Source organism: Labeo rohita, chromosome 3 (assembly GCF_022985175.1).
Source record: "Labeo rohita strain BAU-BD-2019 chromosome 3, IGBB_LRoh.1.0, whole genome shotgun sequence".
NCBI lineage: Eukaryota > Metazoa > Chordata > Actinopteri > Cypriniformes > Cyprinidae > Labeo > Labeo rohita.
In genome coordinates this window covers 27,787,884-27,814,938 of record NC_066871.1, presented here as the reverse complement: position 1 = coordinate 27,814,938, position 27,055 = coordinate 27,787,884, and the positions used below count along the sequence as shown (strand labels likewise).

The following is a 27,055-nucleotide window of genomic DNA, read 5'->3' as shown; positions in this document are numbered from 1 at the left end:
TGGACACAAAGTGTAGGCAGTGAACAAAACAATCAAAAAACAGATATTTTTTCAATTTCCAAACAAAATATGAGTGGTAAAGTGCTTGAAAAAAACATAACCATATAAAAACTAACGGTACAATGTGCTAAGTATGCAATAAGCTCTTTCAGTCAGTAGATGGCAGCTTTGTATTTTCGTTTTAGCCCTCGGGTACACAACCGGAAAATGTTATTCTTACCTGGCTGTGTGGCCTTCATGCACTTGTGTGTGTTTGTGTACAAGAAGGGTGTGTAGTATTTATGGGTGTGTGGCAGATGGAAAGTGTGCAACTCACCTTCAGAAATAGGTGAGAGTCTAGATTTGGCTGCGATGGAATTCGTTTCAGACACAGCCAGAGACATGGACAGAGTAGGGGAGGACCTTGGGACAGGTGAGGACACCTAAAACAGGTTGAAAAACATTAATAAAACTGTCAACCCCAGATGTCCTTCATTCTACAGGTGCTTTGAGACGTGTAATAACAGACAACACCCACGTCAAATACTGTACATGCTCAAAACAGGTTTGTCTAAGTATGCTCACAAAGACGTCTGAGAGCAACGCTCCACTTAATAGCATACCCTCATATTTACATTGACAGAAACACTTAAAAGACGTTCTTGTGGTGATGCATGTATTTGTTTAAACAGGACACATCATTAGAAAAACAGGTTTGGCTTTAGAAGTCTTTAAAGTGACAGACACCCCAAAAAAGGAAACTTTTATCCTTGTTTTATCACCCTCACTGAGTTCCCTGAGTGGAACACAAATTGAGAAATTTTATATAATACTCAAAAACCAACTTAAACATACATATTCCAACTGTAATGCGATTTTTGTAGGGCTTTATGATTTGCGCGATGCGAAAAACACGAATGGAATCGCAGAATCCAGTCATAAAAACAGAATTTACTGTATAAGACGGAATGTAACAGAATTTGCCAAATTTATGATGAATAAATCAAAAATAGGGTAGTACACTTAAATCAAAACATGACATAGACTATTGCTGAATATTAAGCCACAAAAATATAAATTCTGCATGTCCTGCAAGTCTCTGTGTGAGTGAATGGCGCAGACACTTGGTTTCGTTTACTACACATACTGAACCGCGCAATATATGTGTACATGAACACAAACATAAATCTGTAGAACTGCTCTGAAAGTCACTTCATGAGCATTTTAACGTTTCTTTTGAAAGAAACTATCGTCATAAAGGTCTTCAAAGCAATCCGTCAAAATAAAAGTTTGGTTTAACGTGAAGAAACTGTGACAGAAATATATTACTTAATGTAAAGATGGTACTTCTACTACTACTAATGTTAATAAAATGATTATTTAAACATTATTTTTCAAAGAATATCATTACCAGAGAAATTGTTTACTAAAATTTATTTACCAGAAAATGTAAATACACAACACGGTATTTATGAAATAAATAATAAACAAATTCATACATTAATTAATTAATGAGAGATGCCATTGATTATAAAAATGTAATGAAACCATTCAAATGTAATCTAGAAAATAAATGAAAAACACAGAATTAGTTAAAAATAAAACTGAATTTGAAGGAGAAAAAAATCTGAAAAAATAAAACATATTTCATATGGCCCTAAAAATGTATTTCTTGTTTATCTTTTAATAATTTGCTTTCACATTGTGTACATTTAATGATTTCAATTATTTAGACATGCTTTCTGATTAATATACATTTTTAATGAAACCATTAAAACACAATCTAGAAAAATAAAAATGGAAAAAGAAGAATCCATAAAATGTATTTTTGGAAAAAAAATAAATGAAACAGATTTCATAGGGCCCTATTTTTGTGTGAAACTTAACTGAACATGAGATGCTAAGTTTGAATATTCATGAGCAGCCAGTAGATTCTGCAATATTTCTTCTGTTGTGTTTCATGAAAGAAGAAAAAAATTGGTTTTGCCATGTTTGATATGAGTGTAACTAAGAATTTACTTAGAATTTGCCATTTGTGAACTACCCTTTGAGGTTAAAAGTTGTTTTGTGTGTGTTTATTTGAATACTTACTGTGTTTTGTGGGCTTGGGGATGTGGAGGACGCTGGTGAGCTTGTGCTGGATGGGGTGCGGGAGCTTGATGCTGAACTGTCTGCCCGCTCTCTGAGCTGCCCGGTGGGGTTAGACTGGCTTTCCACCAGTGGGCTACTTCTGGACCCTGGAGAAGAACTCGGGATTGCGGAAATGGGCTGTTTGATCTCAGGTATTCTCATCTCCCTAAGAGGGACTACTGGTGGAGATGCTCTTTGACTCCCATCTTGAGGTTCAGGAACTGGTGCCGGAATCTGCATGTGAGCATCAGGATATTGGTACATATCCATATACTGTCCACTCTGTGCACCCTGGTGGTATGGAGGATCCGGGTTACTCATACTCGCATGCTGAGCTGGATACATAGGGCCGTACCCTGGTTGAGGGGTCATTTGCGGGTGGAAACCTTGAGGGATGGATCCAGGGGGTATAAAGGACTGCGCAAAATTCATAGCCAGAGAAAGAACATTGGCCAGCGAAATAAAAGGCTGCTGGGAAGGCGGTGGCCACATGCCTGGAGCTTGCGGACCAGGTGGAGGGGCAACTGGAAGCGGCAAAGTGTTGGTTTCACCTTGAGGAGGCATCTCGACGGACTGCTGAACTGGTGACACAACAGAAGAGGACGAAGAGGAGGAAAAGAAGTTTGGATTGCTTGGAACCCGGGTGAGAGGACTAGGGTTGAGGGGACTATTGAGGGAGCCGTGATCCATTTGGTAGGAGTATGTGAAGTGGGTGTTGTGAACGTAAGTGGGTTTGGGGAGCTGAGGGGGCATGGCGGACATCTGGTTTGGCAGGAGATGTGGCAGAACGTCGGGGTGGGAGTACTGCGGGTAGTTGGGCGTAGAAGCCTGGTAGGTCTGGGAGGAACCTGAAGGAAATGGAAATGGGAAGAAAGAGAGACACTGGGTTAAGCTCAATACACTGTTGTAGTGTTCATCAGTATTTGGCATTGTTCAGTTGTGGGTTCAAGTCCTTCAAAGAACAAGGCATGACCTGTTAGCCTTTATGTCTTAAATTCCAGGATGTTCCACAGGGACTGTCCCTTGAGTAAATGAGCTCTAAGTGTGGTTACTTGTTCAATCAGAAACACTTGTGGAAAACCTTCGGTCACCGTCTTATGTCATAATTTTCAATTGAGAATTTATTAAAATAGGACTCTCTGACGTACTTTGACCTGTCATTGGTGTGCTTGACTCCTGACAACGCTCCATTAACATCACTTGGGCATATAAAAACAAAGCCACAAATCGGGATGTGACCTCACTCCTGATGAGTTAACCACACTGGAGCATTTGTCAAACTCTGCTTCCTATTGGTGCAATGATTATGTATAAAAACTGGTCATCTTAAAATAGAGCTTTTATAGTGTGCACAGGCTGTGACATATGTGTGGTTTGTTCTCTCAGGTAATGAAATCTATTTGTTCATTTTAAAGCAGCAGGTGTCAAAAGCAAATCCTGAGATACGTCAACAATGACACTGGCATCAAAGCTTGGTCTCCATGGGGATGGGTGTTTAGAAAGTCAGTTGCGGAGTGGGATACACAAGGTATCGAGTTTGTTCCCGTAGCCTCAAAGCTAATGGTGTGCAAAGAGAGAAACAGGCATGGAAAAGTGCTCTCGGTAACAATGGCACGAGTGAAAGAAACAAGATGAAAGAGCGAGACAGAGAGAATGTTCATTATGACGCCCCTTGAACACTGAACGTCCCCGAGAGGTCTGGACTGTACTGATTGTCTGTGTGACAGAACATAGCGCTCATGACTCGGAGAGACCAAAGACAAACATTTTGTGTAAATTTGATACGGTGATGTACTGTATGTTGAGACACCTGAGGTTGTGCAAAAGCAGAAAACACACTTGGACTATGAAGTTGTTTATCAACACAACACTTTGCAATAAAAGCTTTAATAGAATAACATTAAATGACCCATTGTTTGAAGATAAAAGACATCTGCTGGGCTTGATTCAAGTTAAAACACTATGACAGGCACAAAACCTGCTTTCTATTCAGTAAATCTGATTGATTCTACATGGTGTAACAAGTTTGTAGTTTTGCTTTTAGGTTCTTTTAGTTCAGTGTAGATTAAGTTTACATATACCTTGCAGAATTTGCAAAATGTTCATTATTTTACCAAAACAGGAGGGATCATACAAAATGCATGTTATTTTTTATTTAGTACTGACCTGAATACGATATTTCACATAAAAGACGTTTACATATACTGTAGTCCACAAGAGAAATAGCTGAATTTATATGAATGAAACCATTCAAAAGTTTCTTAATACTGTGTTGTTACCTGAATGATCCACAGCCAGTGTTGGGGAAAGTTACTTTTAAAAGTAATGCAGTACAATTTTGTGTTACTCCCTAAAAAAGTAACTAATTACACTACTTAGTTACTTTTTATGTAAAGTAATGTGTGACGTTACTTTGGTGTTACTTTTTAAATCTAAGCGGGCTTGTTTGTTTTTAATATAAAATGTTCTATTTTTGGCAAATAAATAAGCCTCAGGCTAAAGGAAATGTAAATTTGTGTCTGTGCAGTAGAACACAGGAGAAGCACAAATGTTAGTTTACAATGTTAGTGTAAAATAATAGTTTAATGTTAGTCTAATGTTATTTTTGCTTATTAGTATGCTTGAATTGAACGATCGAAGGTCAGCAGCAAAAACAGTTAATACAGTGGGATTAGATACATAAAAGATATATGTGTTAACATATTTAATTATAGCTGGTTTGTGGCATATTCTGAGTTCGGCTCTGCACTTCTTCACGTTTTTCCCCAACATGGCGACAGGAGAGTTGTCAATCAGTCAATGTTAAAACAAAGTAACTGGCGTTACTTATTTTGAAAAAAAGTAACTTGGATATTTTCTTGTAAATTGAAAAGTAGTTTGTTACTTGTTACTTATACTAGTTACTTGAAAAAAGTAATCTGATTACGTAACTCACATTACTTGTAATGCGTTACCCTCAACACTGTCCACAACTGTATTTTAAGTTATAATGTTAGTTAAACTGCCCGCTGTTCTTCAGAAAAATCCTTCAGGTCCTACAAATCCTTTGGTTTTTCAGCATTTTTGTGTATTTGAACCCTTTCCAACAATGACTGTATGATTTTAAGATCCATCTTTTCACACTGAGGACAACTGAGGGACTCATATGCAACTATTACAGAAGGTCCAAACGCTCACTGATGCTCCAGAATGAAAAAACATGGATTAAGAGCGGGGGTGAAAACTTTTGAACAGAAAGAGAATGTGTACATTTTTCTTATTTTGCCTAAATATCAAATAAATATCGTATTTTTATTTAGTACTGCCCTTCAGAAGCTACAGAAGATACTTACATGGTCCCCAGAGGACAAAATAAGTTAAATTTACCCTGATCTTCAAATTCCAAAAGTTTTCACCCCCCCAGCTCTTAATTTACTTAAATTCAAGGAAGAACAAAGTGATTTATTGTGTGTACCTGTAGTGTGGAAAGATTGTGAACGCAGGGGCCGGACGGGTGGAACGGCATCGGGATCAACGTAAAAGTCGGCACTCAGTGTGGGGGAGGAACCTCGGGTCACTGGCCCTATACTGGCAGCAGCGTAATCTGGACATACACCAACAGGTTCATATCATGATTATATTGAGAAAGTTCAATTTTCTTTACCTTACAAAAAAATTTTTTTTCCTATTAATGAAGGCACATTTGTTTATAATATCGACTGCAAAGACTTTACACATACTTTATATGATCAGCGTTTGTGTGCACAAGTGTTTAAGTGTTCTGTGTGTGTGTGTTCGTTACCTGGCAACGAGGAGGAGGAGTGTGTACGAGCGAGGCCCTGCGTGTGGAGATTAGGCTGTGGGGAAAAACAGAGCACATGTTGGCATTAACATCACTATCTACAAAAGTGACAAATTTAGGAACACGTGTTAGAAAAGGTAAGACTCACACAAGCTTGATTAAATTTGACAATCACACTGTTGCAGTCACCTTTCTTATTAATGACTGTTCAATATTAATGATTAAGTTCTCTTATTACAATCATTAATTGTTGTCTCTAACATCTCATGACATCAGAAGATTGGATTTCTGAACCACAACATATAAAATCGCACTGTTAAAATGCCACATATAAAACCCCACGACTGAATTCCAAGCCATTGCCAGAAACACACATAAAAAGAAAAGCTCATATAAATAGATGGGTAGATATAGTTTTATTGTCATTGCACAGTACAGGTACTCAGCAATGAAATGCAGTTCTGCATCTACCAGAAGTGCAAATAGCACATGTAGCATTGTGCAAATTTAGTTAGTTCACAGTGCATTAACTAATGTTAACAAACACAACTTGTGATTTGAATAATGCATTAGTAAATGCTTAAATTAACATTAACTATGATTAATAAATGCTGTAGTTCATGTTAACTCATGTTAACTAATGAACCTTACTGTAAAGTGTTACCAACATTTTAAAATTCGTATAAAATTTTGAAAACAGTGGATACACACCTGCGAGGCAGACAGTGTGCCGACTCCGCTCAGATAAGGCAGACGGGCGTTGTCTCTTGGGCCGAGCGGTTCCAAAGGCTCTCTCCTCATCAGGGCCTCCGCCCGCCGGATGATGTCTCTCATGCGATGGATGAATCCCTCTCTCTCCCCAGGTAGGATAAACTCATTATGTACCTAAAAGGGGTAAAAAGAGACAGATAAGTTAATTGGGTTGATTTAATTTTGAGTCCTCTTGCGTGTTCTTTTGAGCAGACTTTCTTAATGAGTTCAAAGGTCTCTTTCAAAGCTACTGGAATTCAATATTAAGCAGGGATACAGAGCAGTGAACAAAGACACGTACTCATAATGTAGTGCAGGGAAACACTACCGTTTATATTTAAGACTCCTAGAACCAGTCTCAAGGCCATGGACAGACTGATCAAAACAAGTTTTAGTCACAGCTAACACAAAGAAGCCAAAGAAAACAGCAAACTAAAGTTATTTTCAGTATCTCCGCTAAAACCACACTCACCCCAGATTCCGTTTTACATAGATATTTTTTGTGACACATATCAATACAGAAAAAAGCTATGCTTCCATAGAAAAACACTATAGCAGCGTCACCATAATTACATATACTCCAGTGATTTTTAACACTTATTGAGAATGAGATGAGTCACAAACCAGTTTTTTCTCCCGTAGGCTAAAAATATGTCAAAATAGCTGACAAGTCACAATGGTCACATACGAACTGGTTTTCTGCTGGTAATTGAAGATGCAACAGTACAACATGTTTTAGATGAACAGATGAGAGAAATGGTGCATAGATTTTCCACTGCAGGTTTGAGGTTGCAGAGTTCGTGCAAACACAGAAGCTGAACCATCAACACTTCTCACGGTATAATGCAGTTCTCACAAGGAGTGCCGCCTTATCTCTGTCCTTGTGTCCATTTTGACCTCCATAACTTTGAGTTTACAGGTATTTAGTGGAGTACAGTGGAGACTGAGGGCAATTGTAACGTTTTCCATTTTCCTTTAAAAGAGACTACACTATATAGAAATTTGATATTTGATTGTACTGTATGTTTATTTTTTTGTTGCAATTTATTTTCCATTCTATTTTAATTTAATATAATGTTAGACTTTTCAATTAATTCCATAATTACTTTTATATATTTATATTTATATTAAATTTTTTTTTAATTTATTTTTTTATTTAATTTAATTTTATATATGGGCCATTCTACAGAATTGGTCCAAAGTCAGAGGTGGAAACATCTTTTTCCAAAACATTTGTATGTATGCAAATTGTATAATATCTGAGGTACACATTTCTAGTAATTGTGCAGTTAATTCTCATATTGTATTTTCATAAAGTTTTGGAATTTTTGTCACTACCGAAAACACAGTAGTACATAATTTATTTAGAAAGGTTATATTGCCTTATTAAGACTTTGCTTACATCTACATTGTAAATATACATTTTTTTATTACAATTTTATCAGAGGTAAAGCAATAACAATTGGCTTTTTAACAATATTTCAAGTGCAATTTATAAAATTTGTTGTATTTTGAATCCAGTTTTTCTTTGTAAAAGGTTAAAAGTTGATCATACTGATTTCAAACTTAGTTTGAATATGCATTTTGTAAGTGTAACAACAACCTGTCCAGGGACTGCGGGTGGAAATTAGCATTTTTGCTATAACCTGGCACATGACATCTTTTCTTATTTTAGACTAATGTTGTTTGTGCATTGTCCCTGATCAAATAAATAAAAAAAAAAAAAAAAAAAAAAAAAAAAAAAAAAAACCAAAAACTATCATAACATCTTAGTTGACAATTCATTATACTTTATTTTTGACAAAACATCCCATGTTTTGGTTGTGAGAGCACAGTAATGTTTTGGTAGCGACCAGTGATGGAAATAATGGTGTTATAAATAAACGGCGTTACTAACGGCATCACTTTTTTTCAGTAATGAGTAATCAACCGAATTACTGTTTCCCCCATTACAATGCCGTTACCGTTACTGACAATAAAATGCAGCGTTACTGTAATTGAGCTCACTAAAGTGGTTTCATTAGAGTAGGCTCTCTCTCGGCCATAAGACTCGCAAAGCTGTGCGTCACATTGTGTTGCGTTCTTCTTCTGAGGTAAATTCTGGCTTATTTCTCTTAGTGCGTCTTCTTCCAGAAATGAAAAGTAGCCGAGATATACTTAATGAATATTGACATTTGTTTCGGAGGTGAAGTGGGTGTTTACCTACAAGTAAAGTTGACGTGACTTTATTTAAAAGTAGACATATTTCAAGCTTTCTATACATAAATTTCTCATGTTCATGAGGCAGGTATTTGCTAAATTTAGGTTGTTTTATTCACGTGTCTGTGAAGAGAAGTGACAGAGACCGAGATGCCAGAGAGTGCACCCTGTTTATTTTCTTTACAAAAGCACATTGTTTTGTTGCTATTATGACTATACACAAATAAAAGTAGACTTGGCAGTTTCAAATGATATAACATGAAATTTAGCCCCTGAAAGGTGTCTCTCACATTGTCCCACAGCAACATTAAAATAGTGTAGATTGGTGTACAATGTTTTACTCATTTAACATTGGGGTGTCCAAGCTATTTGACATATTTAAGTAACATATTTAAATAACAATATTAATTACTTTCCTTGTTAATTTGTTACTTTTATAATGATGTAACTCAGTTACTAACTCAGTTACTATTTGTGAGAAGTAACTAGTAACTATAACTAATTACTTTTTTAAAGTAACTTGCCCAACACTGGTAGTGACCACATCACAGAATTTTACTAAAACAAATACTAAACATTTGCATAACTGTAGTAAAATTTTGTTTATTTCCCCCAAATATGAAGATTATGTGTTCCCTTTTGTCACTACTGAAACAATGATGACATGTTTCAGTTGGGACTGTTTTGGTAGTGACAATTTTAGATACTTTTGAACATTAGCTCAAAGATGCTAATCAGCACATGGTTAGCTAGCACAGTTCCGAACAGTTGTAGATGTATAAAAATTTCAGAAGTTTTAGAATTTACAAATAAAATATAAAATACAAATGTAAGTTTAAATTTAGGGGTCAGGGTTCAGGACAGCCACCTCCCAATTGAAAATGATGATTTTAAATATATTAAGTTTACTAATATTTTAAATATCTTTGTGGGTTTCAATAGATAATAGAAGGATCTTAGTAAACATCTAAGATTTTAATGCTTTTTAAATGTGTTTTTTAGTTGTGGGAAAGCAGTTTGCACCAATTCTGTAGAGTTTTTTTTTTTTGAGTGTGTTGCTAGCTCACCATTACTGCAGCAATGTCTTCTGGGTTGTCTCCATCCAGATCGAACTTAAATGTCACCATCTTGCTGTTATGGGTCTGTAGTTGACACTCTACAACCCGATCCACTTTATCTGACAGCTGCGTGAAGGAAGACACAAGTAGGGAATGATTCGAGAGCATTAATCTGTGAGTGTATCACAAAAAGGCAACTGATTTTGAAAGCAGCTACCCATTTTTTGAGCCAAGACACATTTTCTGACTTGGTATTAGCATAGTGTAAGGTCAGGAACTGCGTATGGACAGTTAATTAAGGCTAGCTAATTGACAGATGAGTCACCCCAGTGATGCGTAGCCGTGATCGAGCTCTCTTCCTGAGCAGCTTGGTTCCGGTGCGTTTGCTCTGACCTTTCCCGCCTCTCTCAGAAAGACCCTCGTTTCCGTCACTCAAACCAGAGGTGACATCAGAAGCGTAGCTGTTCCGAGAGGAAGGATATAAAACACATGGTGACATTCTGACTTCCTGAATTTCACAGAACTTGACTTCACAGAATGTTTCTTTTAACAATTTACCATTAGCACATAAAGGCAAAGTAATTTACGATAGATCTTCTAAATCACGTTGTGCTTACTGAGTAAAATGCAACAGTGTCCTTGTGTACCCACTTGACCATATGCTACCTTTGTTGGTTTCCTACAGAAATGGCCTTCATAGTAAATTGCTCCCCTGAGCTAAATCATTACCATTAATGCACTTACCACTAGGCTGTGTGCAGTGTATGTGTGTGTGTGTCTATATATGAGTCACACAAAAACAGAACTGCCCTCCACTGGAGCCCTACGGGCACCATGGGTAAACGTGGCACAATGTTGGTCAGTTGGTGAGTAAGATTACAGCTCTCACAGTTGGGATCAGATCCACATTTTCTTGACGTCAAAACAAAAGCCACATCCACACACACAGTGGGGGAGGTTTTATTTAAATGACAGTCTTGTATAGGACTGATTCTCTGTTCATAGCTTAACAGGTTAAGACCAGGTTGGTGACATTGCAGGGCATTTAAAGGTATAGTTCATCCAAAAATGAAAATTACCCTATGATTTACTCACACTTGAGCTATCCTAGGTGTATATGGCTTTCTTCTTTCAGACGAATACAATCGGAGTTATATTTAAAAAATATCCTGGCTCTTCCAAGCCTTATAATGGCAGTAAATGGCTGTTGAAATTTTGAAGCACAAAAAAATGTGCCTATCCATCATAAAAAGCGCTTCACACTTTGGAGGTTAATAAAGGCCTTATGAAGCAAATCAAGCATTTGTGTAATACAAAAAAATCCCTATTTTTAACTTTATAAACTGTAATAAGTACAAAGTAAGTATACAAAATAAGGATTTGTAAAGAAATGTCCTACGTTATCCATTTAAAGGGTCCTATTATGCTCTTTTACAAAGTATTGATTTTGTTTTGGGCTAGAACTAGAACATGCTTTCATGCTTGGTGGTTCGAAAACACATTATTTTTAACATAATTTACATTATTACAATACATTTCTCCCAGCCTGGCACATATGGCTCGATTAGTTCCTGGTTTAACGAAGACCCGCCTTCCAAAAAAAAATGTGTTGTGATTGGTTAGCTGTCCCACTACATTGCGATTGGCGAACAGCTTAGACAGTATTTCAGTACTGCCACGCCCCTTGTCAAAGAAGAAGGTTCTGTGTACAACTGTTAGCGCAAACTAGATTAAAGTGTTTCTTACGTTTTAAATATGGATATTTTTCTTACAAGCTTTTATTAACCCCCCCGGAGCCGTGTGAGGCACTTTTTATTATGGATGGATGCATATTATTGGACTTGTTTTGGACTGATGAGGAGAAACACCCGTCTATGCTGTTCTAAAGCTTGGGAGTGCCAGAATAAATTGTAATATAAGTCCAATTGCATTCGTCTGAAAGAAGGAAGTTATGTACACATAGGATGCATGGAGCATGAGTAAATAATATGCTACAGTAGTGTTGGGTCCTATCATCAGCCTGCAAGATCGCCAATACATGATATTTTCATGCTAATATATTTTATTATTTACATAGTTTCATTGCCTGAAACCAGCTCCAGCATAAGGCTGAAAGCAGCCTAACATTATCATCACTGATAAGCCTAGCCTATTCTTAGACATTTTTAGACAGATATTGCATGTTTAGTGTGTAGGGAGCAGTGGGAACTGTGTATGGCTGTTAATCAGAATTCAGCCTACCTGTCGACAGGAGAGGAAAAACCACTGGCATTTCCTGATTGGGCCCTCTCTGTGTTTTGAGACACAGCTATGCTCTGTGGGAGGCAAAAGAAAATGATTAGCAGTGCAAATTGTGACTCAAATGAGGTATTATTACTCCAGTCTTCAGTGTCACATGATCCTTCAGAAATCATTCTAATATGCTGATTTGGTGCCCAAGAAAAAAAAAGTGTTATTATCAATGTTAAAAACAGTTATGCTGTTTTTTTGTGAAGACCATCATAATTTTTTATCAGGATTATCTGATGAATAGAAAGTTCAAAAGAACAGCATTTATTTGAAATAAATATCTTTTGTAACATTATAAATGCCTTTATTGTCACTTTTGGCTCGTTGGTAACCTACCGAGGGGAAACGGAGAGCTGGGATCACTGCAGCTGGGGTGGAAGCGGCTTCAGTGGGTGGGGTTTCCACTTGAGGAGCTCCACTGGTTGGTTGTGGAGCTGTGGAGGGTTGGTTTGCCACAGGACCTCGAACTTCTGACGGTTCCTGAAGCCCGGAGGAGCTGAGATATCCATCCGTCTCACAGTCAGCTGCCATGGGAACCACAATTCAACCAAACAAGAAGAAAGTAGTTTGTTAGTGTGCAGCTTACAGATAATGCTAAAGTGCATAGAGATGACATGTTTGCCCTAGCAAGGAAGCAGGGGTTGCATAAACATAGTCACTATGTTAAGACGTGTCTTAACAAATAGTTTGACCAGTTTTTACTTTTCAGTTTTTAGTTTGTGAATGGAACGTGCCTCCCGATCTAAATATATCCATATCTATGTTTGCACAAATCATTCGTGACCCAGCTTCACTTACAGCAGAAGTGAGTATAAGGGGTTTTTTTATGAATCTTTGCAATTGCCTTTCCTAATAATGTGCTAGTTAGCAAGTTTAGCGGTTAACCGCAGCTAAAGTAAACAGGCTCGTCACTCCACAAAGAGAAGAGAGGGGTGGGGCGAGCAGTGCTCATTAACATTTAAAGCAACCTCGGGATGATTTTTGCAGAGCTGATTTTGGTGTTATTTACACTACCATTGAGAAATTTAACCAAAGCACGTTATAGACTTTTCATTAAGACTCTAAAGAACCATATCAACTTGTGGAAAATGGGCATCCGATGACCCATTTAAACGTGGTAGTTGCGCTGTTGTCTGTGCAGGGTCAGAAAGCTTTCGGATTTCATCAACAATATCTTAATTTGTGTTCTGAAGATGAATGAAGGTCTTACAGGTTTGGAACGACATGAAATCGAGGAACTAATGACAGAATTTTCATATTCATTTTGGGTGAACTATCACTTTAAGACTAGTATAAGCAGTTTATGCAACTGGCCACAGGTTATATAACGACTTTCATGGAGGTAATATACACATAACATTCATGTCAGTAAGATTATCAGAAAGAGGTCACCAAGGCTGCATTTATTTGTTAAAAAAACTGTGAAAACCTCAATACTGTGAAATATGATTACACTTAATTTTTTATTATTTTAATTACATTTAAATTATTCCACTGTTTTAGTGCTCAGGAAACAGTTCTCATTATTAATAATGTCGAAAACAGCTGTTCTGCTTTAAATTTTTTGTGGAAAACATGACATTTTTTTTCAGGATCCTTTGATGATTAGAAATATTCAAAACATCATTTATTTGAAATAGAAACCTTTTATAATATTACACATTTCTGTACTGTCACTTTTGATCAATTTAATGCATCCTTGCTGAATAAACGAATACATTTCTTTGAAAGAAAATCTTGCTGACCCCAAACTTTTGAATGGTAGTGTTTTGTGCAAATCTAAAATAAAATGATGATTCCATGGCAACAAATTGGAGCCAGACTGTGAGTACTGGATCAAATAAACACCAGACTAAAAACATGTACGAAATGGAAACGAGTGACAAACAAACTGCCCATTACTTTTTTCTTCTTTGAATTTAAAGTTTTTCAAAACTAACTTAACCATTTAAATTGCTATGGAAGTTAGTAAACATTCCATACATGCTAATGGTTCAGTAATGAAAGTATGCCAACATACTGTACAATTTATCAACTTTTTATCCACTAAGAAGTATATCATGTTGGTTTCAAAGGTCATTTGGTCACGAAAAACATGTTTGAAGAAGTCACAAAAAAGACATTCAGCAAGAAATAGAGATCAACAGATAGGATTTTAGAAAACTTACAACACAGACAAGACTGAAGATGTTGCCACATATGTAATTGCCTTAATCAGCACATTCTTCTGTATTGTGACATCTGAGTATAACAGATTATCAAAAAAGAAAAAATGTGGATGGGACTTGGTTCTATGTATTGGTTGTTAGTTACATTTTGAGATGTGGGTACTCAAAGGTGGATGAAATCAAGAGTGCAAGGTTGAGTTACGACATTGAAAAATATGCATATGCATTGATGAATTGCTCAAAATGACATCTATAATATGCATTTAGAAAATAGATGAGGCAGGGCTGTCCAGTCCTGCTACTGGAGGGCCCACATTCTTGCAGAGTTTAGCTCCAACTTGCCCCAACACACCTGTTTAGTAATCCTAAAAACCTTTATTAGCTGGTTCAGGTGTGTTTAATTGAGATAGGAGCTAAACTTTGCAGGATAGTGGCCCTCCAGGAACAGCTTTGGACACCTCTGGGAAAGGGTGAATTTCTATTTCATTCCGACTTTAATATATAGAAGAGTACACAAACTTACACGTCGCTGATGAGTAGCTGGCGTGACGTATGTTGAAATGCTGCCGCTGGTCAGCATCTGGCTCCTCGGGTTCGGTGGCAAAGCTGGCATTGAAGCCAGAGTCCAGTGATTCATTTGCAGGCAAGGAAACGGGTCCTGATACTGTGACAGTGGGCGGAGTTTGAGTAGAGGTGGATACGGGCGTCTCCACAGGGGGCTTAGGAGTAGGTGGGTTCGAAACTGAAGGTTCGGCTTCAAGACTAGGTTCGGGTTCCTCCTGTCGGCGGAGCTTCTCTCGTTGGCGCTTGATGGCGGTGACGCGATCACGGATGGCTTTGGCCACCAGTTTATAGTCTGCCTCACAGACGAAGCCAAGAACAACCTGAAGGACATGGATTAGTCGTTATCTTTGCTGATCTGTTCAGTAATGGCACGGAAATTACAGCAAAAATGGAAATTAATCTCTGTCAAATCAAGATTTTCGATCTCACCATCTCCTGAGCCACTTCTTCTGGGACGTCCTTGTAGAGTTCAAAAAGGAACTCGATGGCGTTGTTGTCCTTATATTTGCCATGGAGCTTCTTGGTGTCGTCCATTCGAAGCCAGAGTTTAAGGCCAGACTTCACCATGTCATCCTCCTCAGCCAATTCAACACGGACACCATTATTCTCCTGGAAGAAGGTGTGCTCTAACAGGTCCTGGATAGTGTACCTAAACAAGAAAATGCATAAGATTATATACTTCCTTCTGGGTTTTACAAAAGGGGTTCAAGGTTTTGGCTGGTTAAAGGGCTTTTCACACTGAACATGAAAATTTGGTGTGAATGTTCGTCTCGATGCTTCTGAATTGAAACATTAGATCCATATTGTGCTATTCACACCAGACGTGATTATTTGCAGTGTGAAAAAGCACACAAGATGATGCTAAATCCATAGGTGTCCCTGGACCACAAAACCAGTCATAAGGGTCATTGAAAGCTGAATAAATAGGCTTTCCACTGATGTATGGTTTGTTAGGATAGGACAATATTTGGCTGAGATACAACTATTTGAAAATCTGGAATCTGAAGATGGAAAAAAAATTGAAATATTGAGAAAATCACCTTTAAAGTTAGTCCATATGAAGTTCTTAGCAATGCGTATTACTAATAAATAATTAAGTTTTGATATGTTTACGGTAGGAAATTTACAAAAAATCTTCATGGAACATGACCTTTACTTAATATCCTAATGATTTTTGGCATAAAAGAAAAATCGATCAATTTGACCCATACAATGTATTTTTGGCTATTGCTACAAATATACCCATGCTACTTAAGACTGGTTTTGTGGTCTGGGGTCACATATACAAGATACATATAAAAAAAAAAATGCATTTTTTTTGGCACCACCTAGCATGCAGGTGTGAATTTGCAGAAGGCGATCAATTGTTTGGTGCTCGATGCAGTGTTGCCAAGTCCACGGGAATTGGGCTACTTTAACACTGTTGCTGCGGGTTGTTTTTCATGTCCGAGGGTTTAAGCGACCCCAATAACGTCATATTTAGCGCCTGGAATACGAATTTACCAGAGGAACCTTAACAAAAAATGTGCATTTTACACCCCAGAATGAAATTTTTAATAGTGGACCCTGCTTAAAACACGATTGGTCTAGTTTTGAGAAGCAATTGGGCGGGTTTTTTTGTAAAAACCTGGCAACCCTGGCTCTATGTGAAATCACCATTTGTCAGAGATTCACCTCACTTTTTCGCATCACACTCAGTGTGAAATGGCCTTAACATGAACTAGTTAGCCCCTGCTGGTAGATGTTGTAACGATACCATCTAGCTGCAATAAAAGCTTCGTTCCACTCCGTATTTTAACCAAATATTTTTTTCTTCACAAGTGACAACTATTAATTACTACACTAAACTAGCTATTTTAAGCTAGTTTCTGATGAATGCTGTTTACATGAGCTATCAATGCTAATTATTTTCCCAATCTTCCAAGCCAATTTACAACCAGATTTCCTTGTTGCTAAGACTACAGTGTCTTTGTGAAAAATGCAACCAATAAAAAAAGGTGAAATCCTAGCATAATAAGCTCTCACATCTTACAGGAGACGGACTGTCAGGCACGCACTTTGAGATCTTAATGTGATTGAGAGTAAGAACATTCATCCACAAAAACTGGAGTTAATTAAATCAACACTATTAATCATCAGAATTACCTGCTGCTGGATGGAGTGAGTCATTACTAGTGGCTATTGACCTAACGCTTTACATAATGGCTGGATGACATTAAATGGACCATTATCCAGGCAGAAATGTGTTATGTTAAATTGATTACATGATTATGAGGATATTTTGGGCAGAACAAAAGTGGTGTGATTGAGTGATTTCAAGAGGAGAATAGGCTGGTTACAGATGGAAACTGTTGGTTACTTTTTTTAGTATAAAACTGGGGAAAAAGCCAAAAATCATGTTTGCAGAATGTCTACAGAAAGTTTTCCAAAACCTAGTGATCTGCCTACAGAGTTAGCATGACTTTTGGGCCTAAGAACCCTGCTGAAAAAAAATAATGACACCATCACAAAGTTTGTAATAGTTTTACTGGTTATAATGGGACTTTTTGGTACTGGTTTCGTGTTCTGTAATGGACACTGTGGGTTTCTGCTGGTAACTGGTCGCTTTCTAATGGTGGAATGAAATATGTCCCAAAACACACGATAGAAAACCATTTTTAATGGTTTCAATGGTTAAAAGTTGATGGCGTGTAATGTTTTGTTGTGGAAACCATTCGAATTTCTGTGATGGTTTCTATTGTTTTTCTCAGCAGTGAAAGCAAGAGAATTGCTAATAATTAACACACTACTGTGTGTATTTTCATGTTAAAGTACCACGCTGTTAGCTTAGCAACATGTTAATGTTAAACACTATTATGAGTCATGTGTTGTGCTATTTGTGTAGCTGCCAAAGTAGAGTGTTCCAAATTGGGTTCCATGGGTTCCATGATGGTCATAAAGCTGCTATAGACGTGTGCAACCAAAAATAAACCCAAATAGAAATATATATACTGTGTTTGTGACATTAGCTGGGAGCTAAAAAGACGGGGAGGAATGTGTCAGTAACCCTAACCTTAACTCCCTCTCTTTTTAACACTCTGACATCACAGAGGTCACGACAAACAACTCAGAGGAGAAACGTTATGCCCTTGTACCACGACAAATCTACAGTGTTCATATCGGCGTCTTTGACGCTGTTGATTCTGTAACCATATGTCACCTGATCAATGTAGGGCGGAACAGAAATATCAACCAGTGCAGCTGGGTAACAAAAATAGTGGCGTGCAGGGCTCTCTGAGCAGTTGTTTAAATGTCAAAAGGACAAGAATCTGGTGTATTGTTGTTTAAATGTGCACACAGTAAAAACCCGTCTGGCAGGTGTTAAAACATTACGACGACTGCTGGTGCAAATACACGCCTTTGCAGTTCTTTGGTTACAGATGTTCCTGTTTGTTAAACTTCTTCTTGATCTTGTAGACATTATAGTTACCTTTCGTCTTTGTTCATCCGGATGCATCCCTCAATGATCTCTTTCAGTTCAGGGACTTTCACTTTGTAAAAACTGTCTGGCTTCATGCCCTGAAAAAGAGAGGAGGGGGAGAGGGAAGGTAAATTCACGTTAGACAATGGAAATGTCATAGGTGTCAATTACTGATGGATGGCATGGGTGGGGGAAAATATCAGGAGGGGAGTCAAGACTATAATGGGAAAAACAATTTTGTGTGTGTACGTTTGTCAAGAAGGCTGACTGACAAAGAAAAAAAAAACATCCAGCCATCTTCACACAAAACACAAGGCGCTGTAAGAGATCTCTGCTTGTTTAGCACAAATGTTACACTTAGTTGCATTAAGAGATTAGTAGACCAGGCCAGACCAGTTCAGAGGTCAAAAACGCACAAATCCTGTTTGAAAAGCACAGTCCTCTCCAAACTGTAAACACAACTAGTGTGAATGTGATGTTGTGTGTACATGCTGATTTACATAGTGTTACATTTTTAGGGACTCAAATGAAGATGTTTAAAGTATTTACAGATACTATATGTGCTGATATTTCATTCTGTCACACAAAATAGAACTGCATAGCATGCGCCTCATATTTTGCCAATATTTAGTTCCACAAACATGGTAAAATTAGAAATTGTATACACTGCATGGATCAGATGTATTAAATATTAATTTAACATAGCTTTATGTGGATAAATCTTAAAATACAACATTTAAATTATGAATACGTTGTGTTGGCCCATAACTTAATATGCAAAAACATTAAGTAATTGACTCTTCGCAAACAGCTTGATTGATAAGTGATCTGACCAATCATAACGCCTAATACGCCATTCTGTCCAACAAACAAATCAGACAGGAGAGTTGATTAACTTCGGTGGACTTGAACTTGAAAAATTATGTGTATTATTGACGTCTTTCTGTGGTTGAAATAAAATTTTCTGATGTTCATTCATGTTTTTTTCATGTTTTAAATAAAGAAGAAAAGACGATTGGTTCATGCATCGATTGATTGAGCCACAAAAAGAACATTTAAAACACACAAAAAAAAAACAAAATTTTAAAGATAAGACCTTGTTTCACACCAGAAGTAACCTGCTCTGTCTTGTCTGTCAGCATGTTGTCAATTTCCACGATGTATTTTTCACTGCATGAAAACATGATATGTAGTGTGACTGGCATTGTTTGTCGAACATAGCAACAGTAACTAAAGAGGGCAGATTTTTGCAGTCAATTATATATATATTGGTGCAATACAGTCTGCACTCCTTTTCCTTGCCTAAAAGACATATAGGGCAAAAATATAAATGTATTTTAAAACATACCGAACTGCACTGTTGTTAATCAGAAAGAATCAAATTATGTACCCAATCAAACTGAATCATTTCCAAAAATGCTTTGGAATCCAGTTGAATGATTCACACCCTAAAGACAAAGCTGTGTGTGTAAACATAACAATGTTACAGACAATGCTGCTGGTTTGACCTTCAGTGTTTCATTGTTTTTGAAGCTTCAGACTCTGTTTGGCTTCATTATGGCTATGTAGACCTAAGCTAATCTCTAAAACAACTTGGCAGGGACATTTTTTACTCACTTCACATTAAAAGAGTTTAGCCAATCATAACGGCAAAAACAGCCTGCTTTTAAGGTTCCCTATATTGTTAAAATAAAACCAATAATGTATATAATACAAACAGTCCCTTTAGTTTGCAAAAACAATTAAAATTTGTATTTAGTACTGCTTATAAATTCTACTACTTAAAACTAATAGAAGTCTATAGGATGATGTTAAAAGAGCTTAAAGGGATAGTTCACCCAAAAATGAAACTTCTGTCATTAATTACTCACCCTCATGTCGTTCCAAACCTGTAAGACCTTTCATCTTCAGAACACAAATGAAGATATTTTTTATGAAATCCGAGAGCTTTCTGACCCTTCATAGACAGCAACGCAGCTCCCACGTTTAAGGCCCTTTATTCAAGAAATTGTTGAATAAAGTCATTATTTTGTTTTCTTTGCACACAAAAAGTACTGATGTCACATGGACTATTTTAACAATATCCTTGCTACCTTTCTGGGCCTTGACCGTTTCAGTTGTGTTGCTGTCTATGCAGGGTCAGAAAGCTCTTGGATTTCATCAATATCTTAATTTGTATTATGAAGATGAACGAAGGTCTTGCGGTTTGGAACGACATGAGGGTGACCAATTAATGACAGAATATTCATTTTTGGGTCAACTATCCCTTTAATTTGAATTGAATCCAAAACATTTCTTTAAAGGGGAGCTAACAGAAAGGAAGCTATCAAAAACTACTGCATACCTAACTGATGGCATCTGATATACAGCTTTATGCAAAAGTTTGGGATACCCTTGCAGAATCTGTGAAAATGTGAATAATTTTAAGAAAAAAATAAGATAGACTATACAAAATGCATGTTATTATTTTTTTTATTATTAAGTATTGTCCTCTTAACTGTCCATTAAGAGCCGAGGGGGTGAAAATTTTTTGAATTTGAAGATCAAGGTAAATTGTACTTAATTAGTCTTTCAGCAGGAAGCATGCAAGTATCTTCTGTTGCTTTCAAAGGGCCGTACTTAATGGGAAAAAAAGGATATTTCAACAAAATGAGAAAAATTTGGACATCTTCATCCTGTTCAAAAGTTTTCACCCCCTGGCTCTTAATGCATTGCGTTTCCTTCTGGCACATCAGTGAATGTTTGAACCTTTTTTAATAGTTGTGTTTAAGTCCCTCAGTTGTCCTCAGTGTGAAAAGATGGATATCATACAGTCACTGCTGAAAAGGATTTAAATAAAAAATAACATGCATTTTGTATGATCTCTCTTATTTTGTTATTCACATTTTCACAGATTCTGCAAGGGGTTCCCAAAGTTTCGCATAAAACTGTAACTAAATAAATATTTTAAATTATAAATAAGAAGAAACCAGGCTCTTTAAGAGACTGACCATGTAAAACTGCAAACATTTGTTTTTATACAGCACATACTTAGTCAACAGAACACATCACATCAGTAGTACATTTAGTCCTTCTGGGCTAAACAGACCACTTTATCATTATTATCTGTTGGCCGTCTAATGACAGGGAACAGACGCCATATTGTGGAAAAACATCGATCACACAAGACAAGCTTTGTGGAACATGGTTTGGATGCCTGTTTCCACACTCAACTGGATTTTACAAGCCTTCTGAAGACGCATTTCCACAATTGGACATAATAAACACTCACAAACACACATATAAAAATGACTACAAAGAACGCTTTGATTAATTCCATACTGGACTTTAAAGAAAAATAATTGCTAAAAGGACTGCACTGTACGGTCAATCTATAAAATTAGAAAAAACGTCACTTCTTCTCATTTAGATGATAAGAAATCCAGTTCTGGAATTCAAGGAAATGCTCTTTTCACAGTCCATCTCCTCTGTTAAGTGGAAAAGCAAAATTAAATCAAGCTCTAATTCTGAGGCAGCCGAAACCGCGCTGTAAAACAAATGAGGTGAAAACCACAAATTTGTGATGCTGAGGACATTTTTGCAATAGTATACCCACTGATTCAAGGTAAATATCCTCACCACGACGATACTGAAAACTTAAGCACACCATATGCCATAAACAGTTATATGCCAATACTGTACAAAATGCCATAAATGGTTTCAAATCCATCACATCATCACTTAAAATACTGTTCTTGGCCTGAAATCCTCACAGAGGAAAACTATGGCGTAACTTCAGTATTCTTCCAGCCAGGCCCGGTGCCATACGCTCATTGCAAAAGCATGGACAAGATCCATGCTGCTGTTGGACAGAACATATTTGTGGCAACCTCAATGTTCTGAGCTGCCCAGAAAATACAGAGAGGAACTTGTTGACGTAACCAGGAACGCTTTGGTATTGCTTAGATAATAGGCCCATTGAAATGTTGAGATGGAAAGGAAAACAGAAAACACAAAACAGAGGTGCAATTCAGTGTAAAGGGGGTGGGACAGCCCTAAAAAAACGCTTCTGTCCGAGCCAGTGGGCAAAAACTGATCTCATAGGCTTTCAATGGGGCTTCAGGAGGGAGTTGAAAGGGATGATTTTTCACTGGTCAGGCACCTCCTGGTGACAACAGTCTTTTGAGGAGACCCCTTGAGACCATGAACCAAAAAACCAAATGCTCATTTATGTTTGTTTCACACACCGTTAATCAGCGTTTTTTTCTTTCCCTTCTGAGAAAAAAAAAAAAAAAAAAAAAAAAAAACACTTACATCAGCATTAGGCCTCTCAGCCTATTCAAGCTGGTCTGGTTTATTGATTTTAGAAGGGTTTGGGGTAATTATTAGCTGAGCTTGTCCTAAGACCAGCCTAAGAGACCAGTCAGAAATAAATAAAAATAGTTTAATTTCTCCTCAGCATCTTCTCTCTGTTTTTTCTTCCTTGCCAGTGCCTTAAGGTATGATCATTACCTCACTTTTACGCAAGAAGCACAACATTACAACCAGCTGAAAGAGCGGCAGCAATTACGCGCTGGTGGCTTGAAACCAGATTTCATCTCCACATACAAAGTCTGCTGTCAATAATGGTTATGATTTCATGTGTTTCTAACCTTTCTGTAAAAAGTGAAAACCCTACTCTTGCACGCCTACTCTAGAGATTTCAACAGATTATCTGAATCAAATGTCAGTATGGATTCTGACCAAGTTTTGACCAAGATCAAATTATCTGAGCTATGCTAAACCACTTCACAATGAGGTTCATTTGAAAACATTAATGTTCATGTTACTTTAATGATAGTGTTAAGATGATCAAAATGGTTTTATTAATCAAAGTTAATGTTCATTTATAAAAACACTATTGTTTAGTGTTAATTCATGTCTGTTCATAATACATTTGTGTTAATGTTATGGCTGTCAGTCGATTTAAATTTTTAATCTAATTAATTACACAATGTTTCGATTAATCAATCGCACATCAAATTTGGTTGAGAAATTACTCCCAAAAGATAATTTAAAGTCATTGTTGTGTAACACATCAAACAGACATTACAAAAGTAGCTTCAGCAAAATAGAATGTATTACACATAAACATTTAGGCTGCAACGGCCTAACATAAACTAACATACAGAAGATAATTTGATAAACATCTTAGCATTTTTCATTGTTAATGCGATGAAAGTCATTGGTAACCAAAACAGGTTCATGTTCTACAAAAGAAAGGTTTGAAACGACATGAGGGTGAGTAAATGATGACAGAATTATTTTTATTCTTCTTAATTTTAAAATTTTTTATGTATTATTATTATTTTTATTTATTTATTTTTATTTATTTTGTTTGTTCTAAATAAAAAACTAAATCTGCCAGCAGATTAAATGTCTTCGGTAAATGTCTTTGATTTGTTCAAATGGCTGATTTATTCAGAAATTAAGTATAGGCTCTGTTTATAAATTAGGTTTTGAATCATCGGTTCACAAACACAGATCCATTCATAAATACTGCTGTGTTGCTCGGAGACGTGTAACAATTCTGCTGTGGCTTCAAAGGTAATACGTTCTCTGCAAAATTGAGCAAAAAAAAAATTTAACACAATATCAACTTCATATTTATTGAACTGTTGTATAAAATCACGTTTAAGCTTGTGATAGATCGGGACAAAATCAGCACCCGTGTGCTGTCTGTGTGATATCCTGTGATATATATAAACATGAGACAAAACATATATAGGGACATTTTTTGCACCAATATCTTGAATTTTAGGGCATAACTGCATTTGTGGAGTTGTTGCCCTGCATCATATTTGTCAACAGTCAACTATATGAAATACTGTGTAATAATAAGATGAGGTACAGGTCTGCGTTAACTGCGTTAAAATATTTTAATTGCGTTATTTTTTCATAACTAATTAATTAAGTTAACATGTTAAACTGACAGCCCTAGTTCGAAGTTAATGTTCATTTATAAAAAAAAAATACTAATGCTCATTGTTAATTCTTGTTTGTTCATAACACATTCATGTCAAAGTATATCTTTAATTGTTAAAATGTAGTAATGTGGAATTTGACATTAAAGGGCACCTATTATGCCCCTTTTTAAATAATGTATTATTGGTCTTGGGTGTCCCTAGAATGTGTCTGTGACTTTACAGCTCTGAATACCCCACAGGTTATTTATTATAACATGAGGAAAATGTCCTTTTTGGGGTGTGTCTAAAAAAAGAGCTGTTTTGGTGTGCATCACTTTAAATGCAAATGAGCTGCATATTCCCGCCCCCGTCTTCAGAAGAGGTCAAGGTCAAGGTCAAAACAGCACGATGCTCCATGTAAAAGTAGATTTCGTTTCATAATAGGTGCCCTTTAACCAAAATGAACAATAAATGCTGTAAAGGTCTTGTTGGTTCACATAAGTTACTGCATTAGCCAATGTTGAATGAATCTTTTTGTAATTAAATTTTACCCATTCACGTCATAGCTCTTACTATGTCAACAACAGTCTCATTTGAGCTTTTTCCCAATGAGGATTTTTTTGGTTAAACAGCTGGTACTTTTAGGAAACATTACACAAAATTCCAAGTCTTATGAGCTAACGAGCTGTCAAAGACCAACGCTGAGCATTACGATTTTTTGCCAGGCAAGGTCAGCGTCAGGGGTTACTGCGACCCCTTTGCCCTCTTCTTTCCTTCCTGCTGAATGTGATTGATTTCGAAAGTGAAAGCGGAAAAACCAGCGCACATACCAAAAGAATGCTTCCTACCCGAAACGATGTAGGAGCCCTGGTGCCTTAGTATGAAAACATCACAGTGGATATAAAATGACCTTTTCCCCAAGGTCTGCAGACAATGTAAACATGGCACTTGTTTATGTACCAAACTGGAAGCTTCACAAACAAACTGTGCTGAACTCCAAATTATTATTGTACTCATACCATAGGCCTATATTAACATGAGCATACCACCCAACTAATGCGTCCACAGAATCCAAGCATTAAAAGGCAAAGTAGTTTATGTCGAAATGTTCTTTCATGAGAACTGTAATTAGGTTGATTAGCTTTACTAGATCTTCGTTCATTTTACGGGCAAGATTCATTATAGGATTTACGCTCACACGAAGGCCATAAATTGACCTGAAAGCTTTTGATTTCAGTGAAAAGGCAGGGTCAATTTTCTCTGCGTCTCAGTTAAGTGACCACAGTCATCTTGCCGGGGCAGACCTCGTGCTTGATGGAAATGCTTTTCATCTCCAGGGGTGAATTGGAAGATAAATCAGAAAATAGCAAGGTTACATGTTTCGGTAAATATATCATGCGTTAGCTGTAAACATGAAAGCAGTGTTATTTTATGGAACAGTTTAAGCTGCCATGATGGTTCTTACAGTTAAAGGGACAGTTCACCGAAAAATTCTGTCATTATTTACTCACCATTTACTGACTTTCTTTTTTTTAACTCAAAGAAAATATTTGAGTTAAAATATATATAAAACAGCTGAAGCATTCTTCAATGTATCGTCTTTTGTGTTTTATAAAAGATAGAAAGTCACATATTTGTTACCTCCTGATTCAAGTTACTCACTTTTTCAGTTTGTTTAGTACAGTACACTGCATCATCTAGGAATCGAACGTGTAACTGGTGTTGCTACACTCAAAAAATGCTGGGTTCAACTTGTTGGGTCATTTTATTGGGTTATTTTTTAATATTTTTTACCCAGGTGCTGGGTTATTTTTTTTAACCCAAATGTTGGGTCATTTTATTGGGTTATTTTTAATATTTCTTACCCAGGTGCTGGGTTATTTTTTAACCCAAATGTTGGGTTCAGCTTGTGGGTCATTTTATTGGGTTATTTTTAATATTCTTTACCCAGGTGCTGGGTTATTTTTTTTTTAACCCAAATGCTGGGTTCAACTTGTTTGTTCATTTTATTGGGTTATTTATTTATTTATTTTTTTCCTCAGGTGCTGGGTTATTTTTAATATTTTTTTTACCCAGGTGCTGGGTTATTTTTTAACCCAAATGCTGGGTCATTTTATTGGGTTATTTTTAATATTCTTTAACCAGGTGCTGGGTTATTTTTTTTTAACCCAAATGCTGGGTTCAACTTGTTGGGTCATTTTATTGGGTTATTTTTAATATTTTTTTTACCCCGGTGCTGGGTAGTTTTTCTGTAACTAAGTTGCTGGGTCATTTTTAACGCTGGGTTATTTTTTTCTACCCAACAGGTTGAGCCTGTCTCCAATGCAACAACCCAGCTGCTGAGTTACAGTCAGAGTGTGGGCTTTTTGAGTCCTCTACCGCTCTTCAGTGAAATAAAGGTTTGTATACATTTTATTTCATTTATAAAGTCATTACTGTGCTGTAAATTGTATAATTTTATGCAACTCAACATAAGGACAAAATGTCAGTCAGCTGTGTCAGCAGTGGTTGTTTCACATGATGGAAACACCTTTTGCCTTGCATAAAGTAAATGGATTTTATTCGTTATAGTACTGAGTTTAATTTAATTAGATGTTAAAATATGTTCTCTAATGTCAGTAATGTTGGTTTATGGGCAGGTTTTGGAGTCAGTCACAGCATCTTTCAGCTACGAGTGAAACGCAAGGCTGCGGTCTGAAGTTCACAGTTACCACAGACTTCTGCAACACACCGACACGAGAATTAGTGCTATT

The 27,055-nt window shown here is 36.8% G+C and overlaps 1 protein-coding gene across 1 annotated transcript in view; it reads right to left on the bottom strand.

The window, feature by feature from the left end:
• Positions 1 to 27,055, bottom strand: part of wnk4b (WNK lysine deficient protein kinase 4b) — a 76,902-nt gene that overhangs the window by 4,277 nt on the left and 45,570 nt on the right. Inside the window, exons 5-16 of the mRNA XM_051103502.1 lie at positions 18,388 to 18,476; positions 15,348 to 15,567; positions 14,878 to 15,238; positions 12,523 to 12,710; positions 12,139 to 12,212; positions 10,223 to 10,358; positions 9,907 to 10,023; positions 6,602 to 6,775; positions 5,891 to 5,945; positions 5,564 to 5,692; positions 2,071 to 2,957; positions 317 to 422 (exon numbers count right to left, since the gene is read on the bottom strand). Of these exons, the coding sequence (XP_050959459.1) occupies positions 317 to 422; positions 2,071 to 2,957; positions 5,564 to 5,692; positions 5,891 to 5,945; positions 6,602 to 6,775; positions 9,907 to 10,023; positions 10,223 to 10,358; positions 12,139 to 12,212; positions 12,523 to 12,710; positions 14,878 to 15,238; positions 15,348 to 15,567; positions 18,388 to 18,476 (2,536 nt within the window). The remainder of the gene's footprint in view (positions 1 to 316; positions 423 to 2,070; positions 2,958 to 5,563; positions 5,693 to 5,890; positions 5,946 to 6,601; positions 6,776 to 9,906; positions 10,024 to 10,222; positions 10,359 to 12,138; positions 12,213 to 12,522; positions 12,711 to 14,877; positions 15,239 to 15,347; positions 15,568 to 18,387; positions 18,477 to 27,055) is intronic.